The following is a 12,515-nucleotide window of genomic DNA, read 5'->3' as shown; positions in this document are numbered from 1 at the left end:
GTGGCCAGACAGAAGCTACTCCTCAGTAAAGGACTCTCAGATTATGAGGAACAAAGATTAACTCTTTGGCCTGAATGCTAAGCATCATGTCTGGAGGAAACCAGGCACCGCTCATCACCTGGCCAATACCACCTCTACAGTGAAGCATGGTGGTGGCAGTATCATGCTGTGGGGATGTTTTTCAGCAGCAGGAACTGGGAGACTGGTCAGGATTGAGGGAAAGATGAATGCAGCAATGTAAGCAATGAGCTTGAGAAGTTCTGAAAAATGGGAGCAACTGCCTAAAAAAAGGTGCCAGTATTAATCTAAAAAAAAAGTATTAAACTCAAAAACACTCAAAGCTGTAATTAGTGCCAAAGAAGCTTCAACAAAGTATTGAGTAAAGTCTGTGAATACTTATGTACATGTGATTTATTTTATTTTATTTTTACGAATATTTTAAACAAACTTATTTCACGTTGTCATTATGTGGTATTGTTTGTAGAATTTCGAGGAAAATAATTAATTTAATACATTTTTTAATAAGACATAAAATGTGAATACTGTGAATACTTTTCCGGATGCACCGTCGAAAATATTAACATAAATATGGACTCTGTATTACACTTAATTATATTAATTAGGATGACTATGCAAATTACACAAATTGTTTTTTTATTATTGAAATAGCCAGACATTAATAACCTGCCCATAGGGTCCTGATAAACCGAAAGTCACGGATAATATACATTAACCACAAGGTGGCGCCATAGTTTTTGTTTGTTTATTTTTTGTTACTGTAACGCTTTTTTCAGTAACCATGTAATAAATATTTTCTTGTTAATAATGTAATTTTAGTTAAAAAAAAAAAAAAAAAAGAATCTGTTTAAACAATTTGTAGGCAAACGATTATTTCTGAGAATGAGCTGTTTTTAATTTGAATATCATTCAAGTATGTACGTCTTATTTCCGATACATGTGTCAAAATTCTTGTAGACTGTTAGTGGTATATAGTGCGCACTATTTAGGAAGTAAGTAGTGTGTTAGTATGAGGATTGGGACGCGGGTTCAGTATCCTAAAGAAGGGGGAGAAGAAGGGTTTTTTTCGGGACAGGTTTTTGTGTTTAAGGCGAATGTGTGTGTGTGAGAGAGAGGGAGGGAGAGAGAGTTAGTGTGTGTGTGTGTGTGTGTGTGTGTGTGTGTGAGAGAGAGAGAGAGAGAGAGAGAGAGAGAGAGAGAGAGAGAGAGAGAGAGAGAGAGAAGTGTGTGTGTGTGAGACTGAGAGAGAGAGAGAGAGAGAGAGAGAAAGTGTGTGTGTGAGAGTGAGAGAGAGAGAAAGTGTGTGTGTGTGAGACTGAGAGAGAGAGAGAGAGAGAGAGAGAGAGAGAAAGTGTGTGTGGGAGAGAGAGAGAGGGAGTGTGTGTGTGTGTGTGTGTGTGTGTGTGAGAGAGAGAGAGAGAGAGAGAGAGAGAGAGGAAGAAAGAAAAAAAGAAAGAAAGCACTGGGGAGAATGACGCAGGACTGATACCTGGGGCAGGTTGGAATCAGCTCGTTCCTGCTGTAGGGAAGGTTTGGGTTTTCGGCTCATATGGAATGATTCGGCTGCCAGACTGCACATGGAAAAGCGACAGTTTCCTTCAGGTTTGTTGGCGTTTGTTTGTTGTAGTAAAGATGAAAGGGGGTTGCGCGGTGTTTGAAAGGCAAGATGAAAAAGCGTGACCGGAAATCACCGCTTTTGAAGTTGTAGAATATAATAAATGTATATACATTGTATCTGTTTCCACGCCGTGTCACTGTACCGGGACGCACGTTTCCTGAACCCTTACCGCATGTACAGTGAGTGAGATGTTCCGTGTTTGGTTCGGTTCTGACACTTTATACACATTTCCGAATTGGAGATCAAACCTTTTCCCTTCCTCACTACACTATTTTATATACCAATCCTGGTTTCTGTCATGCTGAATTACAGTGTCTTCTCTGTCTAATTGGACTTTTCTGACGTCACGTGAAGTTTTGTCGTCATTGTATTTCTACAAGGCAGTTTAACGTGTACACAAGCCCAGGGCTCATTACATTTTCATTTCTTCACAGAACAGCCTTTTTTCCCCACTGGTATAGAATGAATGTGCTTTCTGTCCCAGCACTCAGTACATGCCCTGCCTTAACACTAAGACTGGCCACGTCCCAATCAACATACTTTTTTGTTTCTCACACACACGCAGTGTTTTGACCTTTCTATAACATAATCCAGATGTCATTTTGGGAGTTGGCTGTAATTGCATTATTTTTTTTACAACAATGTCCATGTGTGATAGGATGGTTTACCATTCCATGAAGGTGCCAAAACTTTTTTTTCTCCACATCAGAAAAACAGGCGTGACCTGTAGCAGGACTGGTTCATTCTTAACAATCGGTGGTTAGGGCTCTGGGTTGCTGATTGGAAGGTCAGGGATTCAAGTCTATATATTGCCATGCTCCCAGTGTTGGGCCCTTAAGCAAGGCCCTTAACCCTCTGTGCTCCAGGGGCACTGTATTACAGCTGATCCTGCAATCTGACCCAAGCTTCATAACAATTTGGGATTTGCGGCAAAATAATTTGAATGTATATGTGCTTTAATGCTTAAATGTACAGAATTTGTGGCAAGTAAAAGCTACTTTCTTTCTTACTTTTTTTACATATTTTTAAAATGTTTTAATGTTTTGTATTTTTCTTGTTCTTTCTTTCTTTCTATATTTATTTCCTGTATTCTTTCTTTCTTTTGGAAAAAAAGGTGTCTCTACAGCTCTGCAAGGTGTATACTATTGGATTATATATTGTATATGTAAATGATTCCACGTTTACAGCGATATCATTCGAGGTTTTGCTCGTCATCGCTGAAAAAAAATGTCAAATCCAAAACCTGTCTGTCCAAAATTCCATCGTATTTGCTGGAAGTCTCCTGGTGAAGCGTCACTGCACGCTGTTTATTCATACACACAACACACTCGCGCAGAAACGGAGAGAGAGTGAAGGAAAGCTCGTCCTACATAAAAAAAATAATCATATTGGCAGTCTATAAAAATAAATCAGCTGTGCTTCAGACCTACAATCATGAAAAGAATGTAAAAGGTGTCACTTTGTAATATTGTTTACAGCACAGTGCGGATAAATGCTCAAATCTGATTGGTCAGAACATGTCAATCAATTTTCTGACAGTATTTCAGCTACCAGGGTTATACACAATATTAATCAAAAGTATTGGGACACCTGACAGTTCCAGCCATATCTGAAAGTCAATTAAAGCTGTGACAATATGACAATAGCAGAGATGGCAAAAGCACACACATCCTTCACTCAAGTAGAAGTGCAGATACCCGTGTTTTGAAAGACTCTGGTAAAAGTTTAAGTTCTGACTGCACTTTTTCACTCAAGTTAAAGTAAAGAAGTTTGGGCTCTGATATGTTCTTCAGGAAAAAGTCATTATTACTACCTGTTTTAGTGTCACGCTGGTAACTGAACCTCATGTCATAGTAATATATTAACACAAAAGTATTTAAAATTTTGTTCCTTAATGAATGTATTCAGGCTGAAGATCCACCATATAGAACACAAGCAGAGAAAAGATGATGATGATCAGGTGATCAGGAATGTCTCTTTTCTCAGTCATGAGACTCCCTCTGTCTCATCCACGTTAACCCCAGACTTCTTACTGCCTTCTGCCTGCTTATTGTTATCGTTGTAAACTAGTGTACATCTGTGGTGTGTGAGAGCCAGGAAATGATACACCAGTGGTCAATTAAAAAAAAAAACGCACATTGACAAGAAACAGGTTAATGGGCTGAAAACGGTGCGCAATGAAAAGAAAAAATATTGATATATAGATTCAAACTAAAGTAACGAGTCTGGTTTGAATTTGTGTTAAAAAAAAATTTTTATGGAAAAAAAAAAGGACTGATACCAGAAAAATCTACTTAAGTACAGTAATGATTAAGTATTTGTACGTCATTACTTCCCATCTTTAGACGACTCCCCTGTGCACAAAGCAGCTCCATGGAAATATTCTTTACCTGGGTTGGACTGGAAGATCTCCTGCTATAAAGCTCTGACCCTCAACCTTATTGCGATGAACGAACACCGACTGCATTCCAGGTCTTTACTAACACTCTTGTGGCTAAATGAATCTCCACAAATCTTCACAAACACACTCCAAAATCTAGTGGAACATCTTCCAACGAGACTGGAGGTTATTATAAGAGGAAAGATGAACTAAATATGGAATGGGATGTTTAAAATGCTTCTCATTGATTTTCATGGTGAATTAAACTAGTTTGTGGTAACAAGACAAGCACTGTTTATTCGTTTAATTCGCTTTTTTTTTTATCCTATTAACTTTACAAGTACTAAAAAAAAAGAGAGTACATTGAGGCTTTAACGTCAGTTATAACTAGATCTGTTAATATGACCGCTTTTTCTTATTTGGAAAACGTTCCATAACATCATTGTGAGTAAATGTATAGTGTTGTTATTAATGTCTGTACTTTTAAAAGTCACCAACAGCTGGAACCAAATACCTTGTGTGTAAACACACTCTGCCAATAAACCTGATTCTGATCATCCGTAACTATTTAATTAATAGAAAAATCGCTGTGGTATAAGTGAAATCAAACTCTTACTGATATAGAAAATTAATCAATGTTTGGGCAGTAAAAGGAAATTCTCTTTATATTTATCTTTTACTTGTGGTGATGGTACTTCTTCTCCACTGGAATAAATGTTTAAAGACCTGAAGAGATGCGACAGACAGACAGACAGACAGACAGACAGACAGACAGACAGACAGACAGACAGACAGGCAGACACGCAGGCAGACACGCAGGCAGACACGCAGACAGACAGACAGACAGACAGACAGACAGACAGACAGACAGACAGACAGACAGACAGACAGACAGACAGACAGACAGACAGACAGACAGACAGGCCGGCAGGCAGGCAGACAGACAGACAGACAGACAGACAGACAGACAGACAGGCCAGCAGTGTTTCTACTGCCTTTCAACCATGGGTCAGTTTTATTATAAAATAATTTATTGATTTGCTTTGTGTTATTATTCGATTAAATTGTTGCGTCAGGATTTTAATGTTTTAAAATTTCTTACTCAAAGAATAGACATTTGTGAATATAAAAAAAATTGTATGTATTCTAAAAAAAAACAAAGCTTTTTTGCAACTACACAAAACTTCCTCAGGCCTGGGCTCAACACTATGGTTATCTCTAACATTCGTCATTTTATGATGCACACAGCAGCTATCTGATTCACAGAAGGACATGGGCCAGCAAGGTCTTCTGTGCTGGTCTAACCTTTATCAGAATCACTAACTTACATTTTCTATATACAAACCCGATTCCAAAAAAGCTGGGACACTGTACAAATTGTGATTTTAAAAAAAGAATGAAATAATTTACAAATCTCATAAACTTATATTTTATTCACAATAGAATATAGAAACATATCAAATATTGAAAGTGAGACATTTTGACAGTTTTAGTTTAATCTATGTTGGATTCTGAATAAAATATTGACATTTGAAACTTCCACATCATTGCATTCTGTTTTTATTCACAATCTTTACAGTGTCCCAACTTTTTTGGAATCAGGTTTGTATTTATTGTCCATGAATATGTATTAAATTATTTCCAATATTTTATTCTCTTTATTTTATAGCATTTCTCTTGGTGGTGCTGCTTCAAGCGAACTGCACCAGCTCAAATATATTCATGCGGATTTCATAACTGCTTTTCGTTTTTTTTGTTTTCATTCCACAACGGCTGACAGAGGAGAAGAAATGTATTTAGCCACGACGGATTTCTCATCATCGCTTAGTCTTTTCCTACTTCCTTCTCTAAAAAAAAAAGACTGAGAGGTGTTTGTGTAACACTCATGTAACTAATGAGCTGAACCTGTTGCAGGTGTGGAAATGATGTTTAAAATCTTGATGTATATAAAGTTGGATATTGACAAATCCAGAGATATTCTTCCCAGAACGTTCACTTTCAACGAGTCTTTAATCTGACTCAGATGAACGGGTCGTCTCGAAGAGTGGTTTGTTTATGTTTTACTGGATGAGCAAAGTATTATGAAATCTTCATAAGTTTTGTACAGGAAACATAATTGAGGAGTTTCTCAAGACACTTCTAGTCCGAGTCATTTATCACGTGACCCCTGTAGACGCATTACACAGGAAGCAGAATTGAGTAGTTCATCTCATGAGTCCTTTGGTCTGAGTTGTAAGATTTTTTGGCCACGTGACTCCCATAGATGCCATGTAGTTCTATATACATTTATAAATTATTGGAAATTTCAGTCAAAGTTGGTGTATGTAGATGTAGTGGGGGATCTGTTCAATAAAACGAAATGAACTTAATGACTCAAAGAACCAAGTCACTAAAATGACTGATCTTCCCATTACTAATTTAATGTGACACTCCACTATACTATCAAGTTCTTTGGTCATTTACTGAAACATCTAAATACATGTATAATTTGTGATGTTAAACAGCCACACAGTCATGTTTTTGTTCCCGGATTTCATGCCGTTTAGGGTGGGTTTAGAGCTTTTGTGTTAGTTGATAACTTTAGGATTCCACCAAGTTGTTTCGGTGGGCATCCAGCATCTGTAGGAACGCCTTCCTGTCTCTCATACAGACTAAGAATAAGGACAAAAACATGTAAAAAAAAAGAAAAAAAAAGAAAAGCAATGTTCAATTTGAACAAAAATAAATTGAGGTATATAAATGAACTGAATTTAATTCCTGTGTTCATTTCTGCCTTTGATTAATGGTCCTGTTGGAATGATCACCTTGACGGAGATCTCTCTGACTAGGACACGTTCTTCTTAAGATTTTGGCCTGTATTTTGGCTCCATCCATGTTTGCCCTTGAAGGTGACAAGATATCCAATTCTTCGTGTCAAATACAACACCAGATCACGATGCTGAATTCATTGTCCTTCCTGGTAGGATTTCCATGAACTAGATATTGATCTTCCCCAAATGTAATGCTTTGTTTCAAATGATTGAAGAACCTTTTTTTGAAAGCTGTGCAGTCTGGGGAAAAAAACCATTTCCCTCACATGCCTTTATGTTGGCTTTTCTGAGAAGTGGCTTTCTTCTGGTCACAAACATGAAGAGGCTGATGGGTTAGTTGAGGTTTGTACAGGTTCTCTTTTTTTCAGCCAGTTAGTTCCTTTAGTGTCATAGTACAGTTTATGGACACGTCTGACATGCGCCCTTCTTTCTATTTGTAGACTTCACACTTTGTAGTTTGCGTAATGTCTGGGTTGTACAATAAGGTCTTCTGCTTTTTGTAATGGATATCGCAGATCTCAGAGGAAGGTCCACAGGCAGGTTCTTTGGGGCTCCTGATAGCAAATGTGGTCTGATCCACAGTTCCACAGGTTGATTTCAAATAAAGACAGTTTTAGCATATAAAAAATTTTGTAAATTATATACAGGGCCTGTCAAAAGTTTGTAAACACAGTGTTTTGTGGCACATTCGTGTTCTTTTTTTTTCTATGCAACAAACTCAGAAAGACTGAAGATTTGCTTGGACCAAACAAATATATAAATGTTCAGAGACGTTATTTTAAGTAAAAAAAAAAAAAAATAAAATCCTCCCTTAGCATGAAGAACAACTTAACACGCCCTCAGCATGCACACATTTCGTTTCTCCAAACGAAATGTACTTTGCCGTGCCTCTTGTAAAACTCACCACTAGTTGGAGATTTCTTTATGATCCAGTTCATCCCAGAGCAGTTCAGTAGGATTTAGGTGCAGTTACTGGGCAGGTCATTCCATGATAGATATCACCCCAGACGACTGAAAGAGCTCGGACGTACGCTTCGGCTCATCGTCTTGTTGTACGGTGAAGTCGGATCCAACGATGGTTTGCCATGTTGGTTCAGGTTTCCTTTTTCTTTTTCCGGAATAAGTCTCCAACCTTCCCTGCTCTAAAACAACCCCAAACTATTCAGTTTCATGTTCCCGTGTTTGAGTGTGGGAGTGAGGCAGTCTGGTCACATCTCTCCTGTTGTCCGTCTTACACAAGTTCTTCTGTTAGAGAAGACAATGTCCAATCTGTCCCCAGAACTTTTTTCCACTCATTCACTGTCTAATTCTTGTGCATATTTTTTCCTTGTTTGTCACATAGAAACAAAAGGAAAATGTACGTGTCTAAAATTAAGCTTTTTTTTTGTTGTTCGTTTTCTGTTTAGATCTTGTTTTTAGATTTAATTTCTATAGTATTACTTCTGAAAAGAAAAACACTCCCATATTAATAACCTTATACATGTTGCAATACAAAAAAAAAAGGAAGGATCCCTAGATGGTCAAATGTGCTCCAGTGACACTGAATGTATGAAAATCGAGTAAAACAGTTCCAAGAGTTTTTGTTTACCAATTTTTTGTTGATTTGTGTTATTCACCGATAAACACCGATACAGCGGTTTTTCTCTGTATTTTGTCATTTGATTTTTATCTTCATTGTGTTGCTCACACCATGAAAAGTCTGTTACTTCTTCACTTCAACTTCTCTTTTTCGCTTAAAAAAAAGAAATCTTGACCCCTGAACAATGTTTTACTCGGTATCTCTCTGAACAGGGCTTGATGAGGCTGATGTTCAGCCACAGTGTAATCTGCACTGTCAAGGAGGATTGCTCTGAGCGTGGAGAAGGTCTTATCGCAGCCACTCGGCTGTCGTTGTGAACGGAAGAGGCGTGGGCGTGCTCTTTGAGATGACGACACACATCCCGTTAGGACTGCTGGAAGCTTGCGTGGTTGTCGGAGTGTCCAGTGAGCGACTCAAGGAGTTTTGCACGGTAAAGCAGCATGTCCTTAAGTTGAAGCCGTTTAATCTGTGGGGAGGTGGTAGCGTGGTAATAGTGGTTAAAGCATTCGAAGGTCATGAGTTTAAATCCCAGCCCCACCAAGCTGCCACTTCTAGGACTGTAACCTTATAGCTGCTTAGTTGTATGAATGAGAATAAGGGCGTCTGTCAAATGCCGTTAAATGTGAATGTATAATGGAATTACGAGCCAGTTTTTACAGATCATTGTTCATTATCAAAAATAATTGATATAAAAGTATTGATGTATTAATACACACTTGATTATACCACTTTTTCTTATTTTGCTCATTAATTCGCTTAAGGTTTGAGTCATTACATATCTCAGTGAAGAATACCTAGATCATGGACTTGTCAAGGAGCAAAAACGTTTCTCTGTGGACTCAGTTGTTGTTATATTTTGAAGAATTCTGGCAGGCATTGAATAAACCCCCCTTAATGAGATGCTTTGTTGTTTACCAAGGCATTATTTGTGAAATTAAAGGTCATGAATAACAACTTTTTTTTCATTCTTAGCAGCAGGATGCGAAATCAAAAGAGCCTGTTCTGTTGGATGCCGAGGTGTTGCAGGTCCATTCTCCACCTTTTATATCCAAGGAGAACTCAAGCGATGGTCACGCCTTCAGCCGGGGCCAGAGACGCCGCTCGTTTTTGAAAAAGAAAAAAGAACGCATGTCTGTGACTTCCAGCAATGACAAGGCCACGGAGGATGACCAGAGCGTACCTAAAGACATTGACCTCATAGCCCTGCCCCAGCTTTGTTTCCCAGGTAAAGCGTTCGTGAAAGTACTTGAAAATTTTGGAAGTTTTTGCGTACGTGGTAACATCCCTGTCGTGGTTTAGGTGGGCTGCGAGTCACTAGTGAGTGTCAAGAGGACTCTTATCACTTCCTGGTTTTCACAGACGTCTTTGGGAACCAGACACATGGAGTGGTGGTTCAGTATTATAAACCCATACAGGTGAGAGTTTACGGCAATCCGGCGGCTCGGGTGAAACATTTACCACTGTGTACACAGAAATGCATAATCCTAGTATTTAATGGTCATACAAGCGTGTTATTCTAGTCTGTACTTGGAATAAAACTAATCTCATCAATTCTTTTTGTGTTTTAGGTATCTGTAGACAAAATCTTACACAAAAATGGACACTATTTATACAAACCTCCAAAGCTGTTCACAGCCTATGGCATCTGCCTCATTTCCAAATACCCTTACTACAACGCTCTGAGAGACTGCCTGTCCTCGTGAGTACCTGTTCCAACATTAACAGTACAGTGTTGTGTGGAGAACTTGAATACGATGTGGTTTGTAACTATTTCCAGGTTCCTGGTCCAGCTGAAGAATTCCCGGATGGCTGAGTTCGAGGAGCAGGTGAAGGAATTTGCAGCCAAATTGGCACTGGTGCCCATCCCACCACCTGGACAGCTGCAAGTGGTGAGATTGTTTGGAATTTGGTTTTAAGTTCTTGTCATATACACCTCCTGGCCAAAAAAGTCACCACCTGGATGTAAATAAACTATATTGGATAATTATTGCGGTAATGTACCTAGATTAATTACCTGGAACCTGCTTGCTAGGGGCACAAACTTTTGCATCTCTTATCTCTTGCTGTTATATTTTGAAGAATTGTGCCAGGTTTAGAGAAAGAAAAAAGAAATTATATATATATAAAATACACATGTAGAAAATCCTAAAAGATTCCTATAATCGGAAGTTTAAATCTGAAGTCTTCGATCTCCGGTTTTGTGTGTTCGCCGACAGCCGATTAGGTACTCAAGACTTCTTGAGTGAGTCGACTGGGTCTGGTCTTTAACAACATGGCGTCTAAAATACGCCTGCTTACGCCAATTAGTTTTTCCCATGAGCCCCACATGTGTGGTGAAGGTAGGAATTGATCATCAGTGTCCATTTTTAGTTCTTTACATGCACCCACAAAATTTGTTCCTCGGTCAGAATGGAGAACTTTGGCTGGACCTCGAATGGAAAATACCTCTGTAATGCATTAATGAAGCTGGATGTCTTCATGGATTCGATGAGCTCTATGTGTACAGCTCTGGTAGACATGCACATAAAGATTGCTGCCCATCGTTTGCTTTCAGCACTACCTCCTCTAGTCAGTGTGTGTGAGGATAGCCCAAAGACCAAAGACTTCAAGTCCAACATTGGTGAATGGTGGTTCTTGCGCAAGTATTTCTGAAGGTATATTTGCCAATTGTTTGGCACTTTAACCTTCCTTTTAGCTTACGACACGTTTGCAACCTTTTTGGTGATATGACGTCCTTGATGCTCTACCTCTTTGTTATAGTGTCTCACATAAAGGGTTTAAATATGGTGAATTCTTGGAAGAATGAGAGGGTGCTTTTGCTCTAAGCATACATCAGCAAGGGATATTTGCCTTTCAATCCTGAATTGGAAGAGTATTGAGATTGGCTCCTTCTCTATGCACTTGTATTTCTTTTTGAATATTTTTAAAAAAAAAAAAATTTTTCATGCTGAACAGATCCAATAACCATTTTTTGCTTCTGAGAGTTCTGAGACCCTGCTTGAGTTCCTGTACTGTTGCTATCCTTTGTCGCCTGTATTGTTTGTTATTTGGAAAGTTACGGCTACATGAATTAGCTTGGTCAAAGTACGAATGAGAGTCTTCCAACTAGAAAAATGCATGAAGCGATGACAACCTAGCTGTCTCCACGAGGTTTTGGTAAACAAAGTCATAACATCAGGGCGAATCTCGTCATCTATCTCAGGATTTATAAGGGTAAAATCCTGTTTGTCAAGAAACTCCTATGCTTGAACTTGGTCCTGAAAGCCAGTTTGTGTGTTTCAACAGGATTGCTGGAGCAAATCATGTAGCATGATCTGCAGGGTTTTGCTCTGTTGAGATGTAAATTCATTGGCCAGGTTGTGTGGATTTTCTGATCCGAATCACCCTATTCTCCACATACACAAAGAATCTCCTAGCAGTGTTGTGACTGTAGCCTAGTACTTCTTTGCTGTCAGTATAGAATTTGACAGTGTCCCAAACGATGTTGATTTCATCTTTAAGCCACAGCTAAACCAGCTGAGCAAACCGTGGAACTGTATGTGCAAGTCTTGGTGCCAGCTTGGATTTTCCCATAACAGATCCAACATGACAATGGCCTTCACTGTCAATAGCTTGCAAATAGGCGTCGGCTCCTATCACTTTGTTGAGGCATCTGAAAAGATGTAAAGCTTTTTTCTTTTCATAGAGGTTAGTGAAGCTAAAATGTAACATTGTGGAATCTTAATCTCCTCAATGACGTTTAAAGATTCTTTCCATTTGTTTCATTCATTTTGTTTTTCGGGTGGCAGTGGCATATCCCACTCATGTTGTTCGAGTGAAAGGTTCCTGATGATAACTTTACCATGCATTGTTATGTGCATTGTGAATCCCAGAGGGCCATAGATGCTGTTTACTGTAGAAAGAATGCCTCTTCTTGGGTAGGCCTTTGCTTCACTAGAAACATGAAATGTGAAACGATCAGTTTACAAATTCTAAGACATTCCCAAGCTTTATTGGACAGGGAGGGAGACTAAACTGAAAACAAGGTCTTTTACGATATTTGCACAATCTTCCACATCACTAGTTTGCTGTTGGATGTGACCTTGTGTAATAACAGGTTATATTCAGCAA

The 12,515-nt window shown here is 38.7% G+C and overlaps 1 protein-coding gene across 8 annotated transcripts in view; it reads left to right on the top strand.

Annotated features, from left to right (window-relative positions):
- The first annotated feature begins 1,350 nt into the window (after positions 1 to 1,350).
- dennd3a (DENN/MADD domain containing 3a) overlaps positions 1,351 to 12,515 on the top strand; it is a 39,342-nt gene continuing 28,177 nt past the window's right edge. For 2 of the 8 annotated variants that reach the window (XM_083523492.1, XM_083523486.1), the window contains exons 1-6: positions 1,351 to 1,620; positions 8,618 to 8,847; positions 9,384 to 9,630; positions 9,705 to 9,820; positions 9,974 to 10,104; positions 10,183 to 10,294. In XM_083523492.1, coding sequence (XP_083379618.1) covers positions 8,752 to 8,847; positions 9,384 to 9,630; positions 9,705 to 9,820; positions 9,974 to 10,104; positions 10,183 to 10,294 — 702 coding nt within the window. In that variant the 5' untranslated portion in view covers positions 1,351 to 1,620; positions 8,618 to 8,751. Of the gene's footprint in view, positions 1,621 to 8,617; positions 8,848 to 9,377; positions 9,631 to 9,704; positions 9,821 to 9,973; positions 10,105 to 10,182; positions 10,295 to 12,515 lie in introns of all 8 variants that reach the window. The other 6 variants (XM_083523493.1, XM_083523487.1, XM_083523491.1 and 3 more) reach the window with 5 other exon arrangements.

This window comes from Silurus aristotelis, assembly GCF_946808225.1.
Source record: "Silurus aristotelis genome assembly, chromosome: 21".
NCBI lineage: Eukaryota > Metazoa > Chordata > Actinopteri > Siluriformes > Siluridae > Silurus > Silurus aristotelis.
This window is presented reverse-complemented; position numbering and strand designations above follow the sequence as displayed.